Raw genomic sequence first — 12,610 nt, forward strand, 5'->3', positions numbered from 1 at the left:
CTGACCCACCGCCTTTCCGTGTCCCAAGTATAGGTTTGTTCCCAATCATGAAGCGGGGAGAAGGGTGTGAGATCTGTACTGCTTTTGGCCCTTACCCATGTTTTGTGGTGCCTGGTAGAAGGTTGGGGAAAAGTTGCAGAATCCTGCTAACAGAGGTTGTGGCAAACAGATCCCTTCAGGGTTTTGTATGGAGCTTTCTGTCATTCCCTTCTCACCAATTCTGAGAGAGCACTGTAAATTTTCCGTGCTGGTAGATGTCAGAACAGGAGCAAGGCACATCTGTCTCGCATCACACTGCCTTTACCCAGAGACACGTTCAAGCAAACAAGGTGGGATAGATTTTTTTGGTTCTGCTCATTTTTGTGAATGTTTGCAAAAATTCAAACAGGCAGCTGAATCTCAAATAATTCAAAATTCAGTTAGTGGTGGAAAGAAGGCTCTACTGGAAAAATGCACAAGCGAAACCTTCCCACATGCTTTAAAATTGTCTGCCTTTACAACTGAAAATCAAGTGGCAAATGACAAAACCCCCCCTGAACTCTAAAGGATTGTGCAGCGCTCGTAGCTTAGAATAAGTGAGCGCAATGTCTTGTCCCGTTGCTCCACTGAGTTTCATAGCTAAGAGCCCAGCTATTGCTTTGAGACTGGGTTGTCATGCCTCAGATTCTGAGGCTTCCTCATTTATCACCTTTAATGATCCATGCAAAAATGCAAGCTGATTAGAAAATGCCTTCATCACTTGATGTAAAAACAAAACCAAAAACCCAGTAAAAAAACCAAAACAAAAACCCCCATCCCCAAGACCAAAATTCTACCTACAAACACACTAATTTGCTTCCAAATAACTCCTGAATAATTTGTTTAGCTTGACTGTGACATTGGCTTGAATGTCTGCAGCTGAAGGCCACACACATTCCTTAGCTGTGACTTGGGAACCTATTCCCACTCAAGGGAGCCACCTTGTAGATGGGGGCAAATCAGCAAATCAAGCCCAACTGCAATGGGACCATGACGTAGATCTTGCTCTGCTCTGACATCTGTCTTACCCTGTTCTCTGTCATGAGAGAAATGCCCTTCAGATGGCCACTGCCTGACGCCAGGGTGTGGAATCAGGCCAGCAGCCCGAGTAGCTCCCGGAGGAACCAGCCCTCTACAAGAGGGGAAGGATGTTTCTCCTGTAGGTGTTAACGTAGCAAAGAGGGGGACACAGTGAAAGTGAGAGTGTGGAGAAGCAGATTCTTCTTTTGCTTTTATTGCAAATGCTGGGCTGCCTGTCCTGTAGCCAGCAGGTTTAGCTACTACGTAGCGCAGAGAATTAAAGCTGAGTTAATAAGAATTGAACTGCCTGCTGCCTTGTTTTCTCTAACAGCCATTAAAAGCTGCTCTGTCTTTAGGTCTCTCAAGGCAGCGAAAGTAATGGTTGGGTAAATTTGTTATTGACTCGAGCTTTACTGTTTCAAAATGCATGGGGCATTTGAAACCCTTAAATTGAAAGGTCAATAGTGCCTATATGCTTAGATTCCTAAAAACCAAGGAAACAAACAGTTCCCCCTCACCCGCCCAAAACCCAAGTGTTCCCCTGAAAATCTGTGTAGATCCTGATATTAACGATTAATTAACATTTTGTGCTCCTTCAAGATCTCCAGATGTCAGGGTGTTTTTTTCAAAGCAGCAGCTGTAAGGTAACTTTCTGGGGAGGAACAGCAAGTATGAAACTGTGTCTGCCAATGCTGCAAGTGTGTGAAGCAAAAAGTGAAGTGTTTAAAAAGGTGAATGAGAAGAGGGTAATTACCAAAGCAGAAGCTTAATTAGGATAGCGGGATCAGTTCTTTACTGCATGCTTGCAAGAAGATCATTAGGGTCTTCCTTTTTATATCTCATGCAGAAAGGAGCACTTAATAGCACAGTGCTACTTAAAACCACTTTGGGATTTGTCTCTGTAGCGGTTCACAAAGAAGTAGGTTGCTCGCTTTATCGGTGCCACTCCTGGTGACACTGCGAGGTATCGTAGCGCATCCCACGTGCGTTCTGCCTCCAAGAAAAGCTTTGCTTGGCTTATCGAAGCAGTAAGACGGGAGGCTTGCAGACCAATCCGGGCAACAGTTCATAAATTCAAACAAGACCCCAAATCAACAACAGGCAGCATGGGAAAACTAAAATACATATGATAGTCAAGTATTGGAAAATGAGTTTGTTTTCCAGTCTCTCTGCCAAGATCTGATTTGAGAGATGTTACAGGAGCCCCTGAGAGTGGATGGTGTTGGCAATAAGCAGTAATTCTCTGTTGTAAGAGTAACTTGGGAGTCTTGTCCATAGATCCCAACAGGTAACTTAAATCTTTAACACCAGCTTATCTTTTAAGTGTGAATGGATGTGTGGACTTCTGAGCCTTCTCACCCTTCTCCTTAGAGGAGGGAGGAGGTCACTTCTGCAAAGCTCCGGGACACAAAACCTTTTCACTGCTTACTTGGGACTTAAATTTTGAGGGCCCTCATGTGAAATGTTTAACATAGCTCCTTGTACAGCGGCCAACTTTGTATTTACAAATGTGAAATGAAAGCTTTTCTTTTTGAATTTAAAATCCCCCCAAGTAAGCTGGAAGGAGAGAAGAAGAAAAGAACTCAGAAAATGATTGGAATTTACTTTATTTTACAAAATGCAGTTACCTCTGCCGTTCCCCCTCCCCCTTTCTTTTTTTTCTTGTAACCTCAGCAGCGTGAGCAGAAAGAAATGTTTCTCTTTCAGATAACAGACTGATGCTGCAAGCTTTTGGCCACCGAGTGCGTTTCCTCAGCGGCCAGGCTCTGCTGGATGTCACAGAACATCTCTCAGGTATTGCCTGCTTCAGCTAATCTCCACTTCTAAATGAAGAAGTCTTCAGAGGGAACATTTAGAGGGAAAGCCTCTGAATAGACGGTGCAGTAGCTCATCAAACACTGGAAGGTTCTGAGCTTGTCTCTCCTGTGAGATACACGTAATAGGTGTATTTGGCAGGGGTTTGCCTGGCTGCTGCAGAGGTGTGCAGCATGTGAGATGAGGACAGCACTCGGGCTCCGGCGCTGAGCTCTCACTGGGGCATCTCAGCAGCTGCCTCCAGGAAAAAGAGGGGCTAAAAATACCCTGGCTGGCTCCTCTCTTTGAAGGACAGTACCGTAAATGTCGTGGACCTGGAAGAGGTCCCTTTTCTAACGTGAACAACCATCCTTCAGAAAAAATCGTGGTCACTGGTATTTCTGACAATCAGTTTGGTTTGTCATCACGGGATTCTCATTTTTCTGTCGGAAATTTTTGACGCTGAGTTCTGCAGAGCCTGGGGGTCATAGCGTAGGTGAAAACTCAACACACATGTTACAGGCAAGGATTTTGCGCAAGGCAGAATTTGGGGACGGAGGGGCAGAAGCCCAACCCATTTAGCCCAACCCACTGAGGCTCCCTGCCCGTGTTGCAGATATGACATTGGACTCCGAGCATTTCAGGGTGTGCAAACAGTCTATTTCTATATCAGTGGTGCCCGACACACTACAAAGGCAGCTGATAATTGATTTAGAATAGTAGCTTGCTATGTCAGCAATAGCCAGGGAATGGAAAAAATGATAATCTCAATATATACTAGAAAAGACTATTTATACCCTTGCTTCAGTTAGGGCTGAATCCACTGCTAATTATGCCAGCATCTTTTAATCCAAGGTTTAATACACTTTGCTTCTTCATTATGAATCTCAAAAGGGCATGCTTAGCCATAGCGAATGTAGAAGGGCCTTTAAAGATCATTTGCATAAAGTAAATCTCCATAAACATCGAATTAGTTTTACAGTTATTTTAATCTTTTCTCAAATAAAGCATCTGAACATAAATTGGGACTGCTTTAGAGGGAGCAGATGTTCTCTCTACGATTTACTGGAAACGGAGAGCTCTTTCTCTTCTGAAGCTCCATAGTGACCGCTGTGTTTAATAGCATTTAAACTCAAATTAACTCCCATTTTAAAATAGGTACCATAACCCTTCTTAGCAGAATTGTTTTTAGGTACTTTCAGGAGCTGTTTAAATGTTGATGACTTATGCTAGATTAACAGCATAGAGAAAATTGAGGTCCTTCCACTACAGAATAAGAAATGGTTACTTTTTAACAGAAACACATTAACATTTCCACTGAAAAGAAAATAAGAACTCTGTCTCCAGACCATTTCAGATTTTGATCTCTCAGCAAAATCTGCCGTGCAAGGAGCCTATTGGTCATAAATTTTTGTTTGTATTCAATATAGTTCAGTTCAGAAAATGAGCTGAGAGCAGACTTCAGAGAGAATGAGAGGGAACGCTTGGGTTTTGTTAGATTTCAGCTCCCTGCGTAAGATTTTTTTCTATCTCTATATCCCTATTTCAGGGAACATTGTGAGGGTAAATGCCATTAAAATTGCGAGATGTCCAAATGCCATGGCAATGGGGTCTGGGTAATTATCTAAGACATCCTGACGTTTGAAACAGCTGTTCATTAGAAGCCACCAAGTATGAAGGGAAAAAACCTCAGGTTAGACCATTGTGCCAAAGACATCAGTTAGTCACTGATGTTTCTAATAAAACTGTCAAGTGGCACACATCTTTTGTGGGCTGGAGTTCTGAAGTGTGTTATTACACTGCCGTTTACTGTGTGCCACTGAGCAAAGGGAACTGCCAGATTAGACTGTTGGCATTTTTCATCAAAGGTCACCAAAAAAGTAATCATCCTTTTTATTAGAAATCTTTCAATTACCTCTCTAAGCTGCATTTCAGAATCTTCAGCAGCTGGTTTAGACAACTTCTGAATGGAAGGAAACAGCGATTTGACATTTTTGTCATTTGTAATGCAGAAGTGGATAGTGAAATGATTTACAAAATGTGTGTGATTCACTTTACTAAGTCTGTCACGGATGCAAAGCCTCTGATTTGGAAAAATTAAAGGTCCTCAGAGGTTGGTTGTTCTGTTCAGTGAATGATCAGCCACTGTTGCCTGTTTCTGGATCATCAGGCTCTTTGTGCTTGCTGATATTAGCCAGAAAAGGCTTCCAAGAGCCAAAACTAAAGGTAGGTTCTTGTTTGCATTAAGGTTGTTAAGAAGCTTGTCTCTCTCACTTGGCAGTGCTCGTGGCATCTCTTTATCCCTCGAAACCCCAAGCTGTCAAGCACTACGTCCTGCCCATACTCTGGTTCTTCCTGGGAAACAGAGCCCTGCCTGTCGGAAGCAGCAATGTCAGGGCTGTGGTTGCCAAGCTTGCAAAGACCCTCAACCAAGTGATGGGCTTGAGCCTGAGGGACCACGCCGCCACTCAGCCTCAGCATGTGGCGAAGAACCTCTGGAACGTTTTGGGCCTGAATATCGGGTGAAGACTTGGTGTGCTCCAGGGAGCCGATGGAGAGATGTGGAATGGCTGGAAATTGCCTATTAGTGATAAAATAGCAACGCATGTACTTTATTCTACTGTATAAATGGCTGTGTGTCCTTTAATAAAGTGGCATTAACGCGATCACATTGGTTGTATAAATTGTGTCCGGGACTTCCGCATCAGCAAGTGGTGCCCGAACAGGGACCCTCCTGTCGGTGCTCGCCCGAGCAAGAGAAGACGGCTCAGAGGGGGCAGAAGCAGCCGTAGCAGGCGCTGCCCCGGCGCCTGGGAAGACGCACGCGCAATCGTCGGGAATCTCGCCCTGATCAGGTGAGCGGCTGGGGAGGAGATGGGGTCCAGGCTAAGCAGAGAAGAAGTGGCAGTGGTTAAGCTCCTCCAACATATACTCTCTAAGAGAGGATCATCTTATGATGAGGGAAACCTGAGGAAGTTGCTGTCATGGGCTCGGCAGCATGGATTAATCCCCTCAGTGAGAGCAGCCTTTGAATTAGCTACTTGGGAAAAGATCGGCGCGGCACTGTGGGACGACATTAGCTCAGGCTCTAAAGACAGTGGGAAATTCTCCACCCTGTGGAGATTGATCCTAGAGACTCTGAAGGAACTGAAAGCAGAACGGCAGACCCCCGCCTCTGCTTTCGCTGCCTTGTCAGCAGAGGCAGAAAGCGCTGGCGCTCAGGATTCCACTACTGCTGTGACGTTCGCGGGATCCCTGTTCCCCAAGGCGGCTCCTAAAAGGAGGGACGGGGACGCTTCACGCGCAGCACCCGTGCGGCAGGAAAGTCAAGAGCAAAAAGTAAACAGATTCACCACCGCTTGAGTCCCCCCTTTCAAGCTCAAGGGAACAGTCACCGGAGCACCCCACCCCACTCCCGCCACCTCCTGCCCGACCCCGCGCGCGCCGCCGCCTCACCAGAGGAAGGCGCCGACCCACCCCTGCCCCCGTCCTCGCCTCCGTCACCCTGATTGGTGCATGAACAATCTTGTTATGGTTCACAAGATCCACACTTGTGAGAACTAACAAGAAAACTAGAGCAACTTGAAATGCAAATGAAGGAATCAGCTCAGCCTATTCCTACGGCACCGCCGCCACCCCCTCTTCCTATTAACACCTTTTTTCATGACACTGGTGGGGAGGGTGGTTGGTCAGGGGGAAACAGTGGCAATCGGGCCGCTGGCTCAAATGGGAGGGGGGACACTGGGAGGCGCAGGTGGTAATGGTAATCCAGCACACTGATGGCAGGGAGTTATTCGGGATGCAATAATTGAGGGGCAGTTTAACGAGCTTGGACCAATGGTGTTTCCGGTAATAGTAACACCACACGGCAATGAGTGGGAGGCCTGAGATTGGAAAATGATTAAGGAGGCAAAATTAGCAGTAGCACAATATGGGTTAAAATCACCATATACTAATTCAGTCATTCAGCATATTTTTACAGCAAATTTATTAACTCCGTATGATGTGTGCATGATTATACAAACCTTATTAACAGCTTCCCAACAATTGCAATTTTTTCAATGTTGGCAAGTGGCCTGCGAGGCTGCGGCAGCCACACCCCATCGCAAGGAGATCACAGAATCACAGAGTCATCTAGATTGGAAGGGACCTTGAAGATCATCTAGTCCAACCGTTAACCAAGCACTGACAGATCCCAGCTACACCATATCCCTAAGTGCTATGTCAACCCGACTCTTGAACACCTCCAGGGATGGGGACCTGGGCAGCCCATTCCAACGCCTAACCACCCGTTCTGTAAAGAAATGCTTCCTAATATCCAGTCTAAACCTTCCCTGGTGCAACTTGAGGCCATTACCTCTTGTTCTATCGCTTATTACTTGGTTAAAGAGACTCATCCCCAGCTCTCTGCAACCTCCTTTCAGGTAGTTGTAGAGGGCGATGAGGTCTCCCCTCAGCCTCCTCTTCTCCAGACTAAACAACCCCAGTTCCCTCAGCCGCTCCTCGTACGACATGTGCTCCAGACCCTGCACCAGCTTCGTTGCCCTTCTCTGGACACGCTCGAGTAATTCAATGTCCTTTTTGTAGTGAGGGGCCCAAAACTGAACACAGTCATCGAGGTGCAGCCTCACCAGTGCCGAGTACAGGGGTAAGATCCCTTCCCTGTCCCTGCTGGCCACGCTATTTCTGACACAAGCCAGGATGCCATTGGCCTTCTTGGCCACCTGGGCACACTGCTGGCTCATGTTCAGCCGGCTGTCAATCAACACCCCCAGGTCCCTCTCTGACTGGCAGCTCTCCAGCCACTCCTCCCCAAGCCTGTAGCACTGCTGGGGGTTGTTGTGGCCCAAGTGCAGCACCCGGCATTTGGCCTTATTAAAACTCATCCAGTTGGCCTCAGCCCATCGCTCCAGCCTGTCCAGATCTCTCTGCAGAGCCTCCCTACCCTCGAGCCAATCAACACTCCCACCCAACTTGGTGTCATCTGCAAACTTACTGAGGGTGCACTCGATCCCCTCATCTAGATCATCAATAAAGATGTTAAACAGGAGTGGCCCCAAAACCGAGCCCTGGGGGACACCACTCGTGACCGGCCGCCAGCTGGATTTAACTCCGTTCACCACAACTCTTTGGGCCCGGCCATCCAGCCAGTTTTTTACCCAGCAAAGCGTGTGCCCATCCAAGCCTCGAGCAGCCAGTTTCACCAGGAGAATGCTGTGGGAAACGGTGTCAAAGGCCTTACTGAAGTTGAGGTAAACTACATCCACAGCCTTTCCCTCATCCAATAAGCAGGTCACCCTGTCGTAAAAGGAGATCAGGTTTGTCAAGCAGGACCTGACTTTCATAAACCCATGCTGACTGGGCCTGATCATCTGGCTGTCCCACATGTGTTGTGTGATGGTACTCTGGATGAGCTGCTCCATCAGCTTCTCAGGCACCGACGTCAAGCTGACAGGCCTGTAATTTCCTGGATCATCCTTCCGACCCTTCTTATATATGGGCGTCACATTGGCCAGTTTCCAATCTGTCGGGACCTCCCCGGTCAGCCAGGACTGCTGGTAAATGATGGAAAGCGGCTTGGTGAGCACCCCAGCCAGCTCCTTCAGCACCCTCGGGTGTATCCCATCAGGTCCCATAGACTTGTGTGTGTCTATGTGATGCAGTAGGTCACTGGCTGTCTCCTGGATTGTGGGGGGGTCGTTCTCCCAGTCTCTGTCTTCTGGCTGAGGAGGCTGGATTCCCTCAGTACAACTAGTCTTGCTATTAAAGACTGAGGCAAAGAAGGCATTAAGCACCTCAGCCTTTTCCTTGTCACTTGTTAACATGTTTCCACCTGTGTCTAGCAGGGGATGGATACTCTCCCTGGTCTTTCTTTTGCTGCTCATATACTTACAGAAACATTTCTTGTTGTCCTTGATTGCTGAAGCCAGGGTGATTTCCAGCTGGGCTTTAGACCTCCTGATTTCTGCCCTGCATAGCCTCACAGCATCTTTGTAATCACTGTGAGTGGCTAGTCCCTTCTTCCAAAGGAGGTAAACTTTCCTTTTCTCCCTGAGTTCCAGCCAAAGCTCCCTGTTCAGCCAGGGTGGTCTTCTCTGTCGCCGGTTTCTCTTACAGCACCTGGGGACTGCCTGTTCCTGAGCCATTAACACTTCCTTCTTAAAGAGTGCCCAGCCTTCCTGGACCCCTATACCCTTCAGGATCGTCTCCCAAGGTATCCTTTCAAGCAGGTGCCTAAACAAGACAAAGTCAGCCCTTTGGAAGTCCAGGATGTCAGTTCTGCTTAGCCCTCTCCTGGCCTCTCTAACAATAGAGAACTCTATTATATTTCATGATCGCTGTGCCCTAGTCGTCCTCCGACCGCCACATCATCCACCAGTCCTTCTCTGTTCACAAGGAGGAGATCCAGTAGGGCACCTTCTCTGGTTGGTTCTCTCACCAGTTGCGTCAGGAAGTTGTCTCCCACACATTCCAGGAATCTCCGGGACTGGTCCCGCTCTGCTGTGTTGTATTTCCAGCAGATGTCTGGGAAGTTAAAGTCTCCCACAAGAACAAGGGCAAGCAATCGTTAGATTTCTCCTAAGTGCCTACAGAATATTCCATCCACCTCTCTGTCCTGGGTGGGTGGCCTATAGTAGATTCCTACTACAACATCAGCCCTGTTGGCCTTCCCCCTGATTCTAACGCAAAGACACTTTACCCTGTCTTCGCTACACTTGTGCTCAAAGCAATCATAACAGTCCCTAACATACAGCGCCACCCCACCACCTCTCCTACCTTGTCTGTCCCTCCTAAAGAGCTTGTAGCCGTCAACAGGTGCACTCCAGTCATGGGAGACATCCCACCATGTTTCTGTAATAGCCACAACATGATATTTTTCCTGTTTCATCATGGCTTCAAGCTCCTCCTGTTTGTTACCCATGCTGTGTGAATTGGTATACATGCACTTCAGATGGGCTGATGTTTTGTCCCCTTCCCCCTTCAAATCTAGTTTAAAGCTCTGTCAATGAGCCCAGCTAACTCCTGCCCCAAGATCCTCTTCCCCCTCTGGGACAGGTGCATTCCATCTAATGCCAAAAGGTCTGGTGCCCTGTATACCAACCCATGATTGAAGAATCCAAAGCCCTGAAGGTAACATCAGTCTTGGATCCACAAGTTCATCTGCTGAGTTCTCCGGTATTCTTCTTCATCCATCCCCCCAACTGAAGGGATGGAGGAGAACACAATTTGTGCCCCTGACCCCTTAATCAGTTTCCCCAAGGACCTGAAATCTCTCTTCATTGCTCTAGGACTTCTCCTTGTAATGTCGTCACTACCGACCTGAAAAACCAGGAGAGGGTAGTAGTCCTTGGGTTTCACTAGAGCGGGGAGTTTTGCCTTGAGGTCCTTGACGCGGGCCCCAGGGAGGCAGCAGACTTCCCTATGAAACGGGTCTGGTCTGCATATGGGGCCTTCGGTACCCCTCAGAATGGAGTCACCCACTGCAATGACTCTTCTGGGGTTCTTTTTAGAACTGGTTTTAATACCTGGTCTAGAATGACCCGGCCTTGGTGGACCTTGGTCTTCCTCCTTGTTTGTCTTATTTCCTTCCTCCTTCTCTTCTTCACTCAAAAGTTCCAGGGCTGTGATATTTGTACTTGAAGTGTAAGAAAACACACAGTAGTGTATTGCATCTTAAATCAGTGCATGTGGTAATTAATGGGCTAAATTTCCCTTTTGCTTATATTGATATAAATTAGGACTAACTCAGTAGGACTACTTTTGATGTCCATTTGTATAAATGGTAAGCTGTATTTGGCTCAGGATATATTTTGTTCTTCCAAATTGCTGTATATCATAACACTTGGATATGTAATTTTTTTCATGAAAGAGATGATTTTATTTACAGTGGTTTTTTATATTACTTTCTATGCTCTGACAGACTAGAATCGAAAGATAATACACCCCATTGAAGCATAAAGTAGCTAACAATTTATAATAGACTGTTTTTAAAACTGATCCATAAAACCGCCAGGGCTTTTGTCTTGCAAGGTTCGACATAAAGCCTCTTTTGAAAACATTTGTTTCTGCTAGCGGGCACTGGAGTAGAAAAAGCTGACTTCACACAGTACATAACAACAGAAAACTCAGCAACAGCGTACAGAACTTTTAGGAAATCTTCAAATGTCAGAATATAATGTAATATTACAACTGGGAATGCAAAACAGTGCATTTCCCAGGGTTTTTTGCAGATTTTGTTCAGCATGTTCCTCTACTGTCAGTGTGGGAAACTTAGCCCTTATTCTGTCTTCGGGGAGGGAATGCCTGGACACCTGAGTTCAGTATCCATGACTGTCCCTGTACTTGCAACTCTCTGAGTGCTCGTGCACTTACACGTGCAATTTTATCTCCTGTTAGGGTTGGTCTTGCAATCCCTACTCATGGAGGTGACTCATGTGATTTCAGCTGTTCTGTAGCAAGAGTAAAAATACTCCTCTCATGAGGAAAGGTTACCTGAGAAGGGTCTTAATCTTCTTGTGTAGCTTAAAGCAGTGGTTCTCCACCTGCGGTCTGCAGACCCCTGGGGGGCTGCGGTGTCGTCACAGTGGGGTCTGTGAAGGCTTAAAGCAGGGGTGGGGAACGTCCAGCCCGGAAACATTTGATCTGGCCCACGGCAAGCACTGTGCCTCCTCTTCCCACAAACCCCTCTCCTCAACGCTCCTCTCATACTCAAGCCCACCCCCCCCACCCCCCAGCCTGCCCTCACACACTAGTATATTCAGTGCTAGTAGGGTTGGTGGGACCCACTTTGACTAGGCAGTTTTTCTCTTAAAGACATTTTCTTAACCCACCAGCCCTCTTTAGGGCCACAACAGGGCTGAAGTCTGTTCCTTCATTGTCTGTACAATGAATCTCCAGTACCTATGGGGGGGTTTTCCACTTCAAAAACTGGACTTAGGCTTTGGACCCATCAAGACTTGCAATCAGTACCTAGATCTAAAAGCCCACACGAGAAGCTCAAAATTTCAAGCTATAAGGATCCATATAGATCTTTGACTACACATTATCTGTCCCCCATTCTTGCCAGCTGATTTGAAACATTCTAATACAGATTTCAGCTGAACAGTTTACTGTCTTAGAGGCTGATGTTAGGAACAATACCCTGTCTCTTTGTCCAATCCCACCTTCTCATGGTTATTGAAAGATGTTTATAGCCTGAGGGTTAGTTCAGAGCTTTTAAAAATGGAATGTGGATGTCCTTAGCCCCCACACAAATAAGTGGAGTTCTATGCCATGAACCCAAAACTGAATTTTCCCTGGGGTGACTGTCACAGCAGATGTGTAAGTGTAAGGCTAGAGCAAGCCATGGAAAGTTAACTCTTCCCTTTATTCAGACTGGTAGTCTACTGAAATCTGGGCCAGACAATAGAATAGAATATTTCAGCTGGAAGGGACCTACAACGATCATCTAGTCCAACTGCAATGTTATCTTTGCCCAACCATCTGTTCTACACATGAACAGGGAACTTTTCTGGGAAAGCCCTTAACAACATTAATTTCCCATCAGGGGTTTAGAAAGCCAATGCAGTGCTATACTTCTGCTTTCTTGGTCTAAAGTGGGAAGTTTCTTACCTTGCTTGGTTAAGCATGGGTTCGCTGCCAGATGTTACGGGAGCTGGAAGACGAAACTGGACCCCTGGTCGGCGGTCAGAGAAACTTCTCTTCACAAATGGCTGAGGACTGGTCGCACTCAGGGACAGCTTTCTGATCCGGTCTCCAGGCTGCCGGAAAAGCAGAC

At 46.8% G+C, this 12,610-nt stretch overlaps 1 protein-coding gene across 1 annotated transcript in view; it reads left to right on the top strand.

Moving 5' to 3' along the window:
- Positions 1 to 5,396, top strand: part of LOC141921591 (TOG array regulator of axonemal microtubules protein 2-like) — a 41,521-nt gene extending 36,125 nt beyond the window's left edge. The window contains 2 exon segments of the mRNA XM_074820515.1: positions 2,746 to 2,832; positions 5,114 to 5,396. Coding sequence (XP_074676616.1) covers positions 2,746 to 2,832; positions 5,114 to 5,358 — 332 coding nt within the window. The 3' untranslated portion in view covers positions 5,359 to 5,396.
- The last annotated feature ends 7,214 nt before the right edge of the window (positions 5,397 to 12,610 follow it).

The sequence above is a fragment of the Strix aluco genome, chromosome 3, assembly GCF_031877795.1.
Source record: "Strix aluco isolate bStrAlu1 chromosome 3, bStrAlu1.hap1, whole genome shotgun sequence".
Lineage (NCBI taxonomy): Eukaryota > Metazoa > Chordata > Aves > Strigiformes > Strigidae > Strix > Strix aluco.